The 17072-nt window shown below is 45.1% G+C and overlaps 1 protein-coding gene across 1 annotated transcript in view; it reads right to left on the bottom strand.

The window, feature by feature from the left end:
* The window catches only part of NT5DC3 (5'-nucleotidase domain containing 3), a 32875-nt gene extending 16006 nt beyond the window's left edge, over nucleotides 1–16869 (bottom strand). The window contains exons 1-5 of the mRNA XM_048081061.2: nucleotides 15326–16869; nucleotides 12418–12602; nucleotides 5355–5429; nucleotides 4808–4863; nucleotides 909–999 (exon numbers count right to left, since the gene is read on the bottom strand). Coding sequence (XP_047937018.1) covers nucleotides 909–999; nucleotides 4808–4863; nucleotides 5355–5429; nucleotides 12418–12602; nucleotides 15326–15530 — 612 coding nt within the window. The 5' untranslated portion in view covers nucleotides 15531–16869. The remainder of the gene's footprint in view (nucleotides 1–908; nucleotides 1000–4807; nucleotides 4864–5354; nucleotides 5430–12417; nucleotides 12603–15325) is intronic.
* Nucleotides 16870–17072: the final 203 nt, after the last annotated feature.

The following is a 17072-nucleotide window of genomic DNA, read 5'->3' as shown; positions in this document are numbered from 1 at the left end:
TTTGCCTCCTTGTAAAGAGATAGTAAAAAGCTGTAAGAATCTACAATTACTAATGCAAGAACAGAAGAATAGACGCCCACTCTGCGAAAGCTGAAACTATAGTTAATTTTCATGTAAGTAGAGAACCTCATTATACAGGAACAAATACTTCAAGTAAAACAGCCAGACAGCTTTCCTCAAGACAGCACACTGGTCGAGATCACAGAATGGCTGAGGTTGGAAGGGACGTCTGGAGGCTAACCGGTCCAATGGCCCTGGTCAAGCAGGGCCACCAAGAGCTGGGGAATGCCAGGCTGATATTCCCAACTGCTGCTGCTGCTCCAGAGACCTAAGTTGGTAATCCTAAAGTCGGTTCCTTAAAACAAGGAACAAGTGTAGTAAAACAAAGTGCCCCACAGCACAAAGAAAGGTCTTTCCTGTCAGCAAGGAATGAACACCCGGAAGTAAAGGAGCTCAAATTAATTTGGTTTTGGCTAAAAAGATAGCATATATTTTGGAAAAGTGGAAGGAACTTTCCAGTAAGATCAACTTCTCCATAAAGTCAAATCCTAAACTGAAAATTTTTCATGTTTTGTCCAACTCTCTTACTGTACCAGCTCATATGCAAGAGAAGCCTCCATACATTTACATGCTGCTACATCAGGGAAGCCATTAGACCACCAGGAAGAGGTATGTAGCCACTTCTGCCTGTATGGCTGGGAAAGGGAACAGTGAAAGAAGAAACTACAGCAAGCGGGAGAAAGAAAGGGTGTTTGTCACTTCAGAGGGCAAACTTCCTGTCCAGCACCATAAGTCAGTCAGGCACTGAGGAAAACAACTGTTAGTAGAAACAAGAACAAAACGTAACCCCATCTCCCTCACCCCTTCAGAAGATTATTTAGTTTTTAAATAGCAGTTGGTATTTTTACCTTTCCATAAAAGTCACTCATTTGTTCCAAGGGGACATGGGAACCATCATACATTGCAATGACTTCTTCATCTGGGACAACGCTGAGGCCTCTGGAAAGCAACGTAAGCTTCAGTTCAAAAGTCACGCTGAAATTTTCAAGTACTTACTGAATGAAACTCTAACAGATTAACACTTAAATCTGGAGCTTACTGAAATACTAATAATGACATAAGAACACACTGGTCTAGGTTAAAACACCGTCTCTCCTTACAGAACAAGTAACGTTTTAACACGCTGACGCAGGCGGAACACATTCCAAATTTAAGTCCCTTTCACTTTCTTAAGAGGAGAAAAAGCTAATTAGTCTCCATTGAAAGTCTGCCTCAAGGGTTTGGAAGCAGCTAGAGCTTCCAGTTTCTGAACACAAAGTAATTCCTCAGTCTGCCTTTGTTTCGTAAAGCACTGATGTGATAGAGTTTAAACCAGATTATTCTGCAGCATGCCCTTGAAGACTGAAGGGAAACAAACACATACACAACCTCTATCTCAATAAGAGTTTAAGCTCTATCAACAGTTCAGCTTCCCAAAATTTAACACTACTTGAAGGATTGTTGACAAATAATGAAAATACAGCAGCACAAGAACAAATGGGGGAGAAAAAGAGACATCATCTGTCACCACAGTCTCTTTATCAACTGCTAAGTTAGGAAGGGCTTTAGTGTTTTTATTTTGTTTTGTTTTCGTTCTTTTTAAATATTGACAGTATGAAGCATCCTGTATTGAAGCACCTGAACGCTGCAGACATGCAATAATCCTCACCAGAGGACACAGAAGTGGAGGGGAAGGGCAGAGAGGTTTTGCTTAAGACTGAAGAACGCAAACAAAAGCTAGGTCATATGCTCCTTTTCTCCTCAAATGCTTTTGCAGCCCTGCATGCAAGACAGTTGATTTCAGAGCCTCCGTTTCTTGATCACACCCAAAGTGTTGTAAGACATTAAAAATAAATAAATGAATAAGTCCGGTGCTTTCAGCTATCAGTTTGTATCAGCCTTGCAGTGGAATGGCATGATATATGAGCTTCCACCAAGCTGCTGTGGCAGCAGAGGCCCATTTTAACTACCTCCTTTAGTCCGCTTCTCAATGCTACATTGACTTGGTAGCACTGCAGCCTTCAAGTTAGTACTGCACAGGACAGGACAGAGCAGATAACTCTGTTACAAAATGAAAAGAGTTATTCGTGTCATCCACTCCACAGCAGGAAACAGAGAGAAATGCAAGAAAAATGTGAAATGTCTACCAAGTAATACCATCACAACCAAGGACTGACTCATGTTCTAGTCTGTGGACAGCTATGCCAAAGGGTACTTGAATGCTGACTGCTACAGATCTAGACCTATTTAAACACAAATCCAGAGAGAGGACAATAAACATCTGTGAAATCCAGAGAGAGAAGACTGTGTAGGCAAAGCTGCAGATCAGTTCTGTCATAAGACCCGTAGTCATGACACAGTTCACAGTCCAGCTGTAGAAGTACTATGTTCATCCTATTCCACTCACAGCATGGCACTAAAAACATCACAGTTCATCTAAAGTAGTGCTTCCACTGCTGTTCTTGGAAACGTGCCTCGTCAGAACGGTGCCAGAATTGCTTAAAATCTCTCAGTGCAAATGAGGCTGTACATTTGGGCAAGTCCTGCTACTTTCAGCTGTATGATTGGCCTACAAATGTGTAAAGGACAAAGAAAGTTAAAACTATGAAGTACAGATACACAGCAACTGACAGCAAAGTTCAATGGTGGTACGGAAGAGAAAAGTAGTCTTATTTTACGCAAAACTAAGAGAACGTATATGGGCAAGCAGTCTGTCCAGGACTGCTTTGGGTGTGGAAAACAAGCGGCACTAGCTCTTCAGCTCAACATCTCTTTGGTGTCTTCTTCATTGGTGCCCATGTGCTGGCTCTGGGTGTGCCTTCTGTACTAGGAGTTGACAGCAGCAGCTGTCTTCTCCCTCTTCATCCTGTCCCACTCTGAATCATAAAGCAACACTGCTGATGGACTCACCACCCACTTGTCTTCTCATCTGGGTCATTCTACAGCTTCAGTCATACCTTCTCTCCTCCTGAAGTCTTCTCTCAAGGCCTTCGGTCTCTTTCTTGTTCCCCTCAACCCCGTATGGGAGAACAGCAGGTAAACATACGGGTATCTTAATGACCGACTGAAACAGGTACCACCAACGCATGCCAGCCTTTTGCCCCTTCCATCAACATTCCTTCTGGTGTCCTTGGATTCATTTGTTTCCATTCGTACCTCATTCATACCAATCTTAGTATTTCTACTACATACCTCTACAGATAAATATATATTTGATTACATCACCTAGCCTTTAATCTGGCAATTTAGCATTTTTCCAAAGTTCAGTACTGACCCTACCTGCCCCTTAAAAATTTATATATAGAACATATTTTATATAAATACTATACACACAATGTATTAATTTCTTCCTTATGCTCAAGTACATCCTGTCTTGAAAATCTGACACCTCAGTGAATTGCTAGCACAGCAGCTGAAGCTTTAGACTCACCGACACTTATTTTCAAAAAATGTAATTTTTTATTTATTTATTTTTTTAATATCACCATAGAGAGTTATGCTTTTCCCTCGCTGGGAAGTGGCATTTATATTTTATTTTAATGGCCATTTCAAAATCTTCTGAAGTGACAGCCTCTTTAAATGAATCTACAACCACTGACTTTTCGATTGAGTCATATGGTTCCTTGGGTTCTTTCCTAACCCTGTATAAATGATTGCTTAGGGGAAAAAAAAAGAAAACAACAAAAACAACCACAGCAACCATTTTTGACAGTTGAAAATACACAGTAATTTCTCTACATCAGCATGTATAAGACACAAGTAAATGGTATACAGTTTCACTACAAGTCCAATGATGATACAAACAGAACTCACATCGTTTTGGAAGATCCAGACATCCACTACACTGTTAATATCATCCTAATGCTGGACCATGACATCATTTCTTCCTTCTGACTGAATCATGTACCTATCTGCCCAGTTTGCAAACAATGATGTAATGAGCACACTATCGTTATTTCGTGCTAGCATATGCTTACATACCAACCCCCAGAGTAAATTACCTCAAGGCTGCATTGTCTTTTGTCGCCTAAGGAAAACTTTTTGTCAAGTGAAATTAAGAAAAGTGCTTGGGCTTGTTTATTTTAAAGTATGGCATTGAGTGTGGTGTTCATATCAATCACATAGTGCTTCATTACCACAAACTAAGCCATACCAAAGACTCTCATATTTAAGATCACCTGCAGTAAGCCTATACCATGTAACAAAGTACAGCACAGAGTCTACCAATTTTACATTAATTTAGTAAATTCAAAAAGTGTCACCCTGTGTGGACACAAAGCTATGACCACATCGCGCTTGCAGAATGACGTTTCCAAACTTAAAAGCTCTCTGCAAATACAGCAAAACCTCTCAAGTGTATCTGCAACCACATTCAAGTCATGCTAACAGGCACTCTGTGACAACTATTTGCATAGAAAGCACCAGTGGAGAAGTCATCAGTGTATTTTTAGATGTCTTTCAGCACAATTTAACAGCCGGAAACAAAGTGAGTCAGCACTATGTGACCAAACAGCTTGCCAACTTACCCAGCTCTGGACTGGGGAAATCAGCTGTACTGTACCAGTCAGTAAATGTGTGTGCACGTCTGTACATACACACAGAGGAGCAAAGAAACGCCCCTTCCAGCAAGACTGCAATATTCAGTCATGCCCGTGCTTTTCAGAGAACTGTTCCTGATATGAACCAAGATATACACAAATAAATGCAAGTAGAAGATTTATAAACAAGAGTATACTTTATTATTATTATAGGGAATAAGTTTACGTACCTGTAAACTGTTCCTAGTTGAATATAATGAAAAGCATCAATCTTCATTAATAACGCCTTACAGGGGAAAAATAAAAATTAAAAAAAAAATAAGATAAATTATTTGACACGAAACTATAAAAAAATGAAAGCAATTTTATGTATAACCTTTCTGGTTCCAGAATGACTGAGCACCTTTACTTCAACTGCCCTTACAGCTTCCAAAATATCAATCGCTTTTACCTAGGACTTGCAAAATCACCAAGGAAACACCCAATGACCTGAACTTAGTCATGAAGAAGTATCTTCTTCTAAAAGCAGACTGCTTGAGGTTTATTCTGTTGCACTCTCAATTGTCTTTTCTCCCCACTCCCCACATAACGAAACACTCAAAATACTTCATACATGACAGCTATTAAAAAAAATACCCAAGCTCACAATGAAAGAAGAACATGAAACAAAATCCTAACATATCAGAGTGAGAGACTGGGAAAATTAAAAGGCTCATTTATTTTCTTTGGCTAGGTTTTCAGTGCAACATAACTCAAAAAAAAGATACATATACATACCCGATGTACATCGTAATGAAGTCCTCTTATTGCAAAATTCGGATCATAATCATATTTTCTTATTTCTGCAGGATACTAAGAAAAGAGGATAACAGGTTGGTTTAAAACTCTTAATTTAAAAACAAAATCTAAAAATTGTTTCTGTGGAATTTGAATAGCCTATGTTTTCTGTGCTTCTCATTCTTCCCCGTCATTAGAAAATACTTGTTGATAAGTTGGTCAGATTTGCAGGAACATACATAAAGTGCAAAGCAAGTCAAACATTTCTCAAAGATCCAGGGACAGTGTTTCCAACCCAAGTCAAGCACAGTACCTAAAGCTGAACATTAAGGTACTCTGTTTTGATCACCTTTGAACATTAGCCTTCTGTTCATCAAGTTATTTTAATATATGCACTGCTGAAACAAACTAAATTAAGAATTTAATAGCTGAATTCCCTTGTACTGTGAAGTCTTCCCATGAAACTGACTTATACAAAGCTTTCCAACTCAACCTTTTATCTAGAAACCCAAGTACATGGCCTGATTTACAGAGATACCTGGAGTTTCCTGCTCACTTCTACCAGAAGAAAGATCAACCAATTATCATCAATATTAATAGAAGGGGGGAGGGTGTGTATGTGTGGGAAGACACCTTTCTGGCATTCTCCAGAATGAAAAGAAGCACAGCTCTCTGTTTTGACTCCCTCAGTGTGGATGATACTCCTATCTTAGACCCTTAATTTGAAATGCAGGCCCACAGACTATTGCAAGCACACAGATGGGGAGTAAGGAAGAAGAGCATTCACAAAAGCTGACATTGCCTGGAGAAGCCAGGCTCTCCTAACAAGGGTTGAGAAGAGCAAGACTCCCACAGCCTGCAGTTCAAAGCTGGGGACTAGTATGAGAGCAACAGGCCATGTTTGCCACAGTTTCCAAAGACAAGAAGGGAGACTGGCACATCTCACCCTGGCTGGCCTTTAGGAATGCAATCAGAATGGCTGGTAAGTTGAAAGTTGAAACTAAGTTGAATCACCAACTTTGCCTTCAAAAAGGCAAAGTTGGTGATTGCAAACTCCAAGAATTTCACATAGCATGTGTGGTACTGTCTGTGGTACAGACACATGGCTGCCGATCAAGGGGAAATGCCTAACATGTAGACACTTTGCATCCAGCCAGCAGTTTATTATGAAAGTAAAATCCAACTGAGACTTAAAATCATTTTCTTCATGTATTCATCATGTTACATCCTAAAACAAATATACCTGAACAACACATCTACACGTAAGATCAGACTTTCATTTGCGGAGATAGTACTTCCCAAGATACATCGCAAAGATCAGATCCTGAAAGCGAGCATGGCATTAAGCCCCATCCAGGTGAGTCACTCTGGTGAGTCACTTCAGAGGAGCATTACAGTGACCCAAGTATATTACTTCCTAGGGGTTGCTGAACTGTAGATACATCCTTGCCATCCCAGAAAATCATGTACTGATAAAAATAAGCAGTATTCATCTGTTTTGGAGAACAACACAGTTTCCTTCTCTCTTCCTTCTCTATAGCACAAAGACAAACAGAAAAACAATTATCATCAGTAGCCAGGAGGGGCACTTATACATGCACTTATTTTTGATGCAAAAGAGTTTATACGGTTTTCTTTTTCTTTGCTTGTGTGGTTTGGGTATTTCGGAAGGTTTTGTTGTTGGGAGGAGCAGGAAGGGTACTGGGCTTTTTGTTTGATTTAAAAGATAAGGATAAAAGATAAACAATTAAGGATCCTGCTTTATGCTTATAGCTATGAAGTAAAAACAAAGAATCGCACAGTCATTTAGCTTGGAAGAGATCTGCACGATCACCTAGTCCAACCTCTGACCTAACACTAACAAGTCCTCCACTAAACCATATCACTGAGCTCTACATCTAAACATCCTTTAAAGACCTCCAGGGATGGTGACTCAACCACTTCCCTGGGCAGTCCATTCCAATGCCTAACAACCCTTTCAGTAAAGAAGTTTTTCCTAATATCCAACCTAAACCTCCCCTGGCGCAACTTTAGCCCATTACCCCTTGTCCTGTCACCGGACAAGTAGGAGAATAGACAAATCCCCACATCGCAGCAGCCTCCTTTAATGTACCTACAGAGAGCAATAAGGTCACCCCTGAGCCTCCTCTTCTCCAGGCTAAACAACCCCAGTTCCCTCAGCCGCTCCTCGTAAGACTTGTTCTCCAGACCCCTCACCAGCTTTGGACACGCTCCAGGGCCTCAATGTCCTTCTTGTAGTGAGGGGCCCAAAGCTGAACACAGCACTCGAGGTGCGGCCTCACCAGAGCCGAGTACAGAGGGACAGTCACTTCCCTAGTTCTGCTGGCCACACTGGGTCTGACCCAAGCCAGGATGCTGTTGGCCTTCTCGGCCACCTAAGCACGCTGCTGGCTCATGTTCAGCCGACTATCAACCACTACTCCCAGGTCCTTCTCTGCCAGGCAGCTTTCCAGCCACTCAGCTCCCAGCCTGTAGCGCTGCTTGGGGCTGTTGTGCAGCGGCAGAGGAGCCCCTCCAGCCACTGGTCCCGCAGCCTGGCCCAGGCGCAGGGAGCGCAGCCCCTCCACAGCACGAGTCCTGATCTTCTCTAAACAACCCCAGATTTCTCCTGCACGTTCCCACTGTCTCTGGCCAATTTCCACCTCCCCAGGTGAGAAGTTGTTCCTCAGTTTCTTGTTCTGTCCTTACCAGTGGTGGAACGCAAAAAGCAAAGCAACTTTCCAAGACTCGTTTTGGAGTAATTAGAAAGCAGGTATTCTTTATTAACAGCGCTGGCTATGTGGGGGATAATTCCAGGACATCCCTGGCTCCCAGGGGCAGTTCCCAGGCCGCAGGCCGACCTCCTGGCCTGGACCCCAGCCTGGCAGCCATTGCTCCTGTCAGCGTGGAGCAGCCATCTCACGTCAGCAGTTTCTCACAACAGGTGACCTCTGTCAGTGCTGCCATCAGGGGCACCCCGAGACCCTTGTGATGCCACCACAGAGTCACTGTCACCCTACGGCATCACAAAAGGTGGCTGGGCTATAAGTGCCCTGAGCGTCGCGCCTGCGGCCAGTCCGGCTCTTGGTACTCGAGTGCTCGAGGTCCCATTGCTGGAAAGCGAGAGGCGGAGGTGTTGCAGGAAGCACACGCGAAGCCCTTTTTGTTGCACACGATCCATCAAAGTCCTTCGGTAATGTTATCAAATACTTATACATATATGTACCTCACCTGTCCTAAGTGTACTCTCGTGAAGCATAACCTATCATCAGCATATTTGCCATCCTAATAGCAATGTTTGGAATCCGTACGAAGAATATTTACTGCCACAGTGCTATAGACAACTTGGTTGAACCCAGCAAGCTAATGTATATTGGCTGATGGAATATTTTCTTCCTGGTTCTATCTGTAGTAGTCCTGCTGGTGGCACGCGACGCGTCGAGCTCCAGCCAGCGACACGAGAGAAGGCATCGAGGTCCTGCCGGCGACCAGCAAGGGAGGTGCTGAGGCCCGCAGGCTGCTGATAAGCGCCTGGCACCAGGGCAGCCTCCCACAGGGGACGACCATCTCCACGCCGGGGCGGCTGCAGGCACCATGAACCGGCCACAGCAGGAGCAGCCGGAGGAGGCCCCCGGGGACGAGACGTGCCCCATCTGCCTGGGCCGGATGTCCAACCCAGCTTGCATCAACCCCTGCAGGCACTCCTTCTGCCTGGAGTGCATCCGTGTCTGGGCCGCCGAAAGGGTCAGCTGCCCAATGTGCCGCGGGCTCATCATAGCCATCGTGCGGTTGGTGCCGCCCGCCCAGCGCGACGCCTCGTCCCGCCGGCCCCGCAGAAGGTTGGAGCACAATGTGGGGCCGGGGCGGCGGCAGCAGCGGCAGAGGAGCCCCTCCAGCTATCGGTCCCGCAGCGTCTCGCCCAGGCGCAGGGAGCGCAGCCCCCCCATGGCACGACAACTTGCCCGAAGCTTTTCATGGCACTCGGGGCACTCGGGGCGCGGACTGCCACGGTCCCCAGAGGATGACAACCTCGGGGACATACTCTGGCTGCGAAGGGTCCAGCTGGAGGAACCGGGGTCCGGTGACCACGCGGGCCGGCAGGCCAGGCCCCGAGACTGAGCAGGGCCTCACCTGGGGACAGCAGCCACAATTACCCCAGTATTAAATTGACTTTTCCACCCTGCAAAGCCTCTGCCTGCACTTATTCCTGCATCGGTCAGTGGTGGGGGGTTGAATGCAGCCCTCTCCTGCTGCCCGCTGCCTGCGCCACAAATTGTTTTGGGGATGTCTGCTCTTAATGGGGAACGGCTGCGGGTGGCCGGTCCCCAAGGGAGACTTGGGGATGAGAAGTCATTTGGGGGATGAGGAGTCATCATGGGAATGGGAAACTGTTGGGGACGGGAGCAGCCACAGAGGTGACCTGGCCCAACTGGGGAAAAGGCTGACAGCAAAAGTCTCCTAAAAGCCTGGCAGCGGAGAATGCCTGCCAGCTGGGGAACCGGGCCTGGCAACGCAGGCGCTGCTGGCCTCCTGCAAGTGCAGCCTAAGGGTACCTAAGAACCAGAGGCTTCCTGAAGATAGCACCACCAAGGGCAAAGGCAAGGAACTGTAAGAGCAACGGACGGTCTGGGAAGGAGGAATTCCTCTGGGAAAGCCGCCCTTCTCAGAGACTTGGAAACACAGATATTAGGGATTGGAAGGGAGCTTGAAAGATCATCTAGTCCACTTCTTTGATTAACCATCTGCATTGTTCTTAGAACTTGATACATCTCTAGGCATATCCTCCACCTTTCCTACAAGTCTCCATAGGTACATGGCTTTCTTACAAGCCTGGGGGACAGAGGATAGGTATATTAGGCAGCCTCACAGTAGAGGCTCTAGCTACTTGTAAAATAAAGAAATCCTACATTTTCCACAAAGTTTGCATCTATGCTGAAAAGGACTTGCTCTGCAATTGCTGCAGATCATGCTTGTACCAAGCACAGGCATCCGTATTTAAAGAAAACAGACCTTCTATCAACTTCTCAACTGCCATCCCTACTATTGGTTCCAAAGAACGCTGGGTGAGGACTTGAACAAAGAACAGCACTGCAAGCCTAAAGACAGTTTGGGAGGATGTGTAGATTTGGCCAGGGAACATGGGAAAATATCAGGGGAGGGTCCAGAACGTGTTCAATTCAAGTCTGCAATGTACTGCACATGCTCAAGGTGGCCAAACCAGGTATGAACAGGAAAAATTATTTTTGACTTTTTCAAATTCCTGCATACTTGACTTTCCTATTTTAATTTATTCTCATGGCAAGCTGTCATTTTGCACGCATGCCAGTACATATGAGAAGAAGATTGAGCCTATCCTGGCACACAAATCAAAGCTTCCTTCCAAGACAAACAAAATAATGATTAAAATTGCACTGTTTGCTTGGCCCCCAACACCACTCTTGGTAGGGCGATATATACTGAAACAGCAAGCCAGAGAAGGTGGCACAAGGCCCATATGTTAGGAAAGACACAAATCCAAGACCAAGAGTTTACATTCAACACCTGCTGCTACCTCTGAGATTAGCATTAAATTGATGTTTCTTCTCTTGGACGCACTTCAAAAATTCCTTGCTTCCCACAAGGTATTTTGTAATTTCTGATGAATTACGTTAAACTGCCATGGCCAAAATTGGTCATCTTTCAGGCTGACTGTAACTGTCATAGTGAACACTGCTATCCAGAAGGTTTTTGCTAACATTAACGTCAAGAAAACCACTAACCAGCTCCAGAAGTTGGTATTAAGAAAAACTGTTGCCCCTCAAACTTCAAGAGACGATATACTTCAGCAAGCTGTCTCAGAAAGCAATTGTAGCTTCATTCACTACAGCTCAAGAGATTCCTATTGAAACAAGAACTGTAAAGGTCTTACTATCTGCATTCATTCAAATAGTAAAGACTGAGCCATGTTTAAATTATTCTCTTCCTACTGCTACTGGAAAGGTTCCTGCGAGAACCAAGTACCTTTTATAAAATGCATTTATGCATTCTACAGAAATTGCTACCAAGACGTGCCAAAATTTTAGGGGGATCAAGTTGTGTATGCTTGTAGTGCCCATGAAGCTTTGTTTGTTCTTCCAGATATATTTATAGATGTTTATATATAGCTCCTAACCTTTGGATTAAAACATGAAAGTAGAATAACACCACACATTCACATTTAGGTTACATAAAATATACAAACAGTTTTATTAATTAAACTAGTCCATGTTTTAATGTCTTTTATTTTCATGCACTTCCTATACTGCAATTACCTTTACTTTCTCCAGTCCACGCTTTCTTCAGTCTTTTTCCCTGCAAACTTTCCGTTTTCCCCACAACCTTTAAAATCATCTATCTCCCTCCTTGCTTCCTGACACGCAGTACCTTCGGCCATCCCCAAACCAGCTCCAAGCTGCCTGGATGTTGACTGGTCACCAATACAAACACGCTGCTCGGCCAGACAGCAGATCAGTGCTCCCTCTTAGGGGACTGCTGCGCTAAACACTTATTTCGATCTCGCTTGGATCCAGCCTCTGATTATGGTGTCACTGCACGCTCTGCCCCTTTAGGTAACTCAGCTGAACGGCTGGAATCATACAGAGCGCCTCGCAGGCACACAGCACAATCACAGACTTCGTAAGAGTCGGGCTAAAATATTCCACATGAAAATTAATCAGTGAACTTACATCAATGCATAAAACAGTAAAAACAGCTTTCAAGCTTCTTGTATCATTAGGGTGACTACTAGAATTGAAAATCAGGTAAAAAACAAAACCAGAACCCTATTGCCACCACTATGTTAAATAAATAAATAAACATATAAACCCTGTTCCCTAACTGTTGCCAGCTTCTCCTCTGCTCAAAACTGTAGCTGAGAATAAACCAGGACTTCTGGGGTTCATCTGTAGCTGTTGTTCAAAATGTGTTACAAAGGAGCCAAGCTAGGACTGAGGCATGACAAGATGAGTTATGTCTCCCTCAGCTCGGAGTGACCCATTATACTCTTTATTCATAAATTTACTGTAGTTCCAATACTTTCACTTACCCGATGCTCATTAATAAGAAGATCTCGAGCAGCATTGAAGATCAGCGTGTGCAGATGTTTAGAATAAAAGACCAATGTGTAGTCGTAATCAAAGCCATAGATTTCAATGTCTGACAGGCTCATTTCGTTGTTTGAAAAAATAGCATCCGGGTTCAGCATGTTACTCATAATTGAAGGAACTAACTCTGGGAACAGAGGAGAGCCAAAAAAAATAGTTATACCAACCTTGTAGTTTAAATAAAAATCCATTAGCAATTTCTAAATATAGATAAATGAAGATGGAAATTATCAAACTGATTCACACTAATATGCCAGCTAACCTTTAGCAATGTGATGCTATTGAGAACGCTGCCCCTAATTAGTCTCATTGACTCACAGTTTTTATTTGAAGCGTACGTTCTTCGAACATTCAGGTTCATTTTGGGACCATGCTTCACAAGGAATTCCAGAATCAATACATGTAATTTTTGTTAACTCCATTAATATATTTTTATTACTTATCTTTGGAGTATCAAAAGGATACTGAGAAACTAAGACCGTTCACATACAGCCGTAACTGCAGGACCTGCACCAACGTCATTGTTAAGGCTGTTTTTATTTCTTGTTTAGACAATTTGGAAGAGCAACTTCAGGAGGCTGAAGGATAAACTATGAGTAAGTTCCCCTTCCTTTCCTTCCTGAATACTATCTTTATAATCCAGCCTTTGTTAGTAATGGAAAAAAAAGGCACTTTCATCATAAATCTGTTCTTGGAAGGGCAATTTTAAAGGGGGACATGCCTCGTTTAGTTACTTTCTATGTATATGTCTAGAAGGAGGTACTTGAGCTTATTTCAACACCTGCTGCTCTGAGGACAGACACACTATATGCTCCACCATGGGAGGAAACCATCTCAACAAGGCAGGTAGCTGCGGGTATTCCAGATCTGTTAGAAAAATAATGCTGCATTTTAAAACTCAGGCCAATTCACAGAAGGAAAACATTTCTTTTATAAAAGCAATGCCTTAGATCGCTGCACAGCTGACAGGCAGATACAATACTCTGAGGAACTTATACAGATGCCCAATAAATCGGTAATCTGAAACCACTCAACTTTCAGACACACCTGATTTTTTCAGACAATTTCACGGGGTTTAATTCCAAGTTTCATTTAAAGTCCAGCATCTCTTTCACTGAACAAGATCCCAGCAATGTGCCATGCTTAAGCTGACATGAAAAGTTCTGTATTTCATAAATAATCATTTGGGGGGATTTAACAAAATAAGCCTCAACAAAAACATTACCTCCTACCATCTCCAGTCACTTACAATAACGCAGCAGATGAACGTTATGCTCAGTCGAGACAACAAAATTAATCAAAGGGAATTTGACATGCTACTATTAAGGCAAGTACTCTTATTCTATAAAAGGGGCCATGAATCATTTAATTAGCTTGAAGTCACAATCTTAGTTAAGTGAACTTCCAAAGCCATGTTACAACAACCTTTTCTACTTCACAGTTATTATAAATATTTTTTTCAAATGTCAGCTGTGGAGCCTGTTGAGTTGACATGTTTCGAGCAAAGATATTTCACATAAAAAACCTTGACTAGCAACTGCCTGAAAATGGACAGTATAAACACGTTGCAGCTATTAGATGTTCTGGCCGGCAGACAACATCCCCAGCGGCTATAAACCCTGGGTCAAAAATCAGGACAGGTTTATCATCTTAACATCGTAATAAAACGAAATGTCAGATACTTGAAGCCACTTGGGAATTTAGGAGGTAATAAAATATTCTGCATGATTCTAGAAGCTCTTGCCTCATCTTTCCCTAACCCACACACACTGACTGCCTTGTTTTCTCTTAATATTACCCTATGCTCTAACCTCGGCTCTGAAGTATCACTGGGTGTGGTTTGGAAAAAATTCCAAAAACAGGAAAAGAAAAAAAGATTCAAAATAAAAGGCATTCTCCCTCCTCTTCCTTTCCCTTATTCCACCATCCAAAGTCCACAGCATCTGCCTGACACCTGTAACACCACATCCTATTCCACTTATGAAACGTTGCCCCTCTTTTATGTCTGCAAATGTTGTTTGCCCCCAGCGCAATGAAGACTCATGCTTGTCGGGCTGTGTTATGATACAATACACTTTTGTTCGTTTGTTTCCTTTTTTTAAAGGGCAAAACGCGCAAGGCTAAAGCAACATCCAGATGAGCACTGCCAGCACAGGACAGGCGCTGCTGCCCGACGCTGCTGATGCACAGCCTACCTCTTTCTGCTGGCAACATGCAAGCACCTCGGTAACGCTCTGCCCCATCAGAACAAGGGCAGAAGCAATCAGCTAAAACATTTCGTCTTCGTATGGTGGCTTCCACGGCCTATCAGACAGCTGCCAAGCAGCAGCCGCTTTTGGTCACGGAGCAGTGGGTTTTAGGTCCCGGTTCCGCACACGTTTCCGCATAACTCACACATCTCTGCACAGCCTTTGCTTTCTGCTGGAGAGCTGGGCTTCCTCACTGCACCTGCACCTCCAGAACCAGTGCCCACAGCCACACGCAGTGGTACTGCTCTACCCCGGCTTCAAGCGTTTCACGGTATTTTAGGGGAAGCACAGGCAAAATAAATTGAAACCAGGGGCCAGCTACAGCCCGCTCACCTCCCCGGATGACACCCCGTGGCAGCAGGCGCCTCACGGGGACGGCTCCCCGGACCTGCTCTCTCCTCGCTACGGGAAACCGTCTCGCTGGGGGAAGAAAAATCCGCAAAAATCCCAAAATCCGCAGCCGCCTCCGGGCAGCGCGGCGCCGTACCCCACACCGCGGTGACCCACGCGCGGAAACCCTCCCGGGGCGGACAGCGACAGCGACACCCGTCCCCACAGGGTCCCTTCTCCCAGCAGCGGGTACCCCCCTGTCCCCGCTCACCCTTGGTGACCCGCTTGGCCTCCCTGTATCGCGACCACAGGTAGCTCCGCATGTCGGGCGGCGGCCGCCGCTGCTGCCGGGCCACGGTGCAGTAGGGAGCGGCCCCCGCCGCCGCCGCAGGCAGGGTCCGGGTCCGGGCCCGGCACCGCCGCCCGCCGCCCGCCCGCCCCGCCGCCAGCAGGGACCGCGCCGCCGCCGCTGCCATGCTCCGAGCCGAGCCGTGCCGAGCCGTGCCGCCGCCTGAAGTCACTTCCTCGGGCTCCGCCCCGGGGCCCTGCAGAAGCGAGCGAGCCCCGCTCGGCGGCCGCCCCCTCACACCCCCAGCGGGCGGCCGGCGGCAGGCAGCTCCGCCTCGGGGTGCAGGCGCACGGCTGGTTTGTGTACGGTGAGAGGTGGGGCAAGAGGGCTGTGAGAGCCTCCTAGGGATCCTCGCTGATGTCTGCCAGCACCGCCGCGGCTGTGGTTGTGTTACCGTGAGCGTTACGCACCCGGTGGGCGCACGCCCACCGAGCTGGGCCGGGTTCTGGCACGGCTCTGCGTGCACAGCCACCTCAGCTCAGCTACAGCGTGAATAACGCCCTCGCACGCTGCACCCCGAGGAGGCATTTCAGCAGCAGGAGGTAAGTGGCCTTGCTGGAATCAAGCTGGCTCCACGGCGTGACCCCGCTGCATTTCTGCAGCACCGTGCACAACTTCACCTCTCCCTTTATCCGGCACCTGATGCAGCATGCAGAAACCGTGGGGAACTCACCCGTGTAGACACCCCCACCTGTATATGTGGAAGCCAAATTCAAACTCAATCTCCCATTTTGGTTTTGGTGAGTATATTGCTCACCAAAAATACAATTATCTTTTGTTGTTCAGCACAGGCCATGCCAAGACAAGGCATTGCTTGCTATATTTTTCCAACACAGTGAGCATCAAACACCGCTTGTTTTAATACCACAAGGATCCACCTAAGCCGTTGTGACTCAGGCCTAGAAGTAACTCAGCCGTTCCTCCCTATGCACCTCTAAAGCATCAGTCCTGTGCAAGTCTAAAGGATTTCAGCCAAAGTATTACTTCCCAGGCTTTGTTACCTGTAGAGACCAGACAGCTTTCATTAGAGCTCCTATGTTATTTCAATTACCGCAGTATGTGATGCCAGCACACATTTTTACAAATCCCTCAAGATAAATTCTGGGAACAAGGAGGGTAAGAAGATGGTTAATGTTTAGAAGAGACGAGAATAAACAGCTTTAGAGAATTTCTCATCACCAGTACTCGCTTTCTGACCTTTCTAGTAAGAAAAAAACACTTGTAGAAGACAACAACTGCTACAGCTCCCTGGGGCAGAGAAAATTGAGACATTTACCTTTCAGCATCAGCCTTTCCATGTACAACTGGAAAAAAAATAAGTCACCCATGAAATTAAGAGCCTCGGTGAAAGTCATTCTGGATTCGTGGCATCATAGGTTTTCTTTTCACCCCAACTTTTAATTAATCACCTTCAACAAAGGAAAAATGCTTTAGAACTGGACAGGTTTTTTTTATTCCAGTCCATGGACTAATTATACCCAGGTGCAACTCAATTGAAATCAATAAAAAGGCACAATGTTCTTCTACTGAACACAAAGACTGGTCTCCAAGTACCAGGAGTATAACTATTGTGAATAATAACTACATTGGTAGGTGAACCGTTCTCAAGGAGGAGTTACAAGAACTGCTCTGAATTAAAAAAAGAGCAGTTACAGAGGCTGTTTCCAGC

The sequence above is a fragment of the Anser cygnoides genome, chromosome 1, assembly GCF_040182565.1.
Source record: "Anser cygnoides isolate HZ-2024a breed goose chromosome 1, Taihu_goose_T2T_genome, whole genome shotgun sequence".
In the NCBI taxonomy this organism is placed as follows: Eukaryota; Metazoa; Chordata; class Aves; order Anseriformes; family Anatidae; genus Anser; species Anser cygnoides.
Note: the sequence above shows the minus strand (reverse complement) of the source record. Positions and strands in the feature narration are given on the sequence as shown.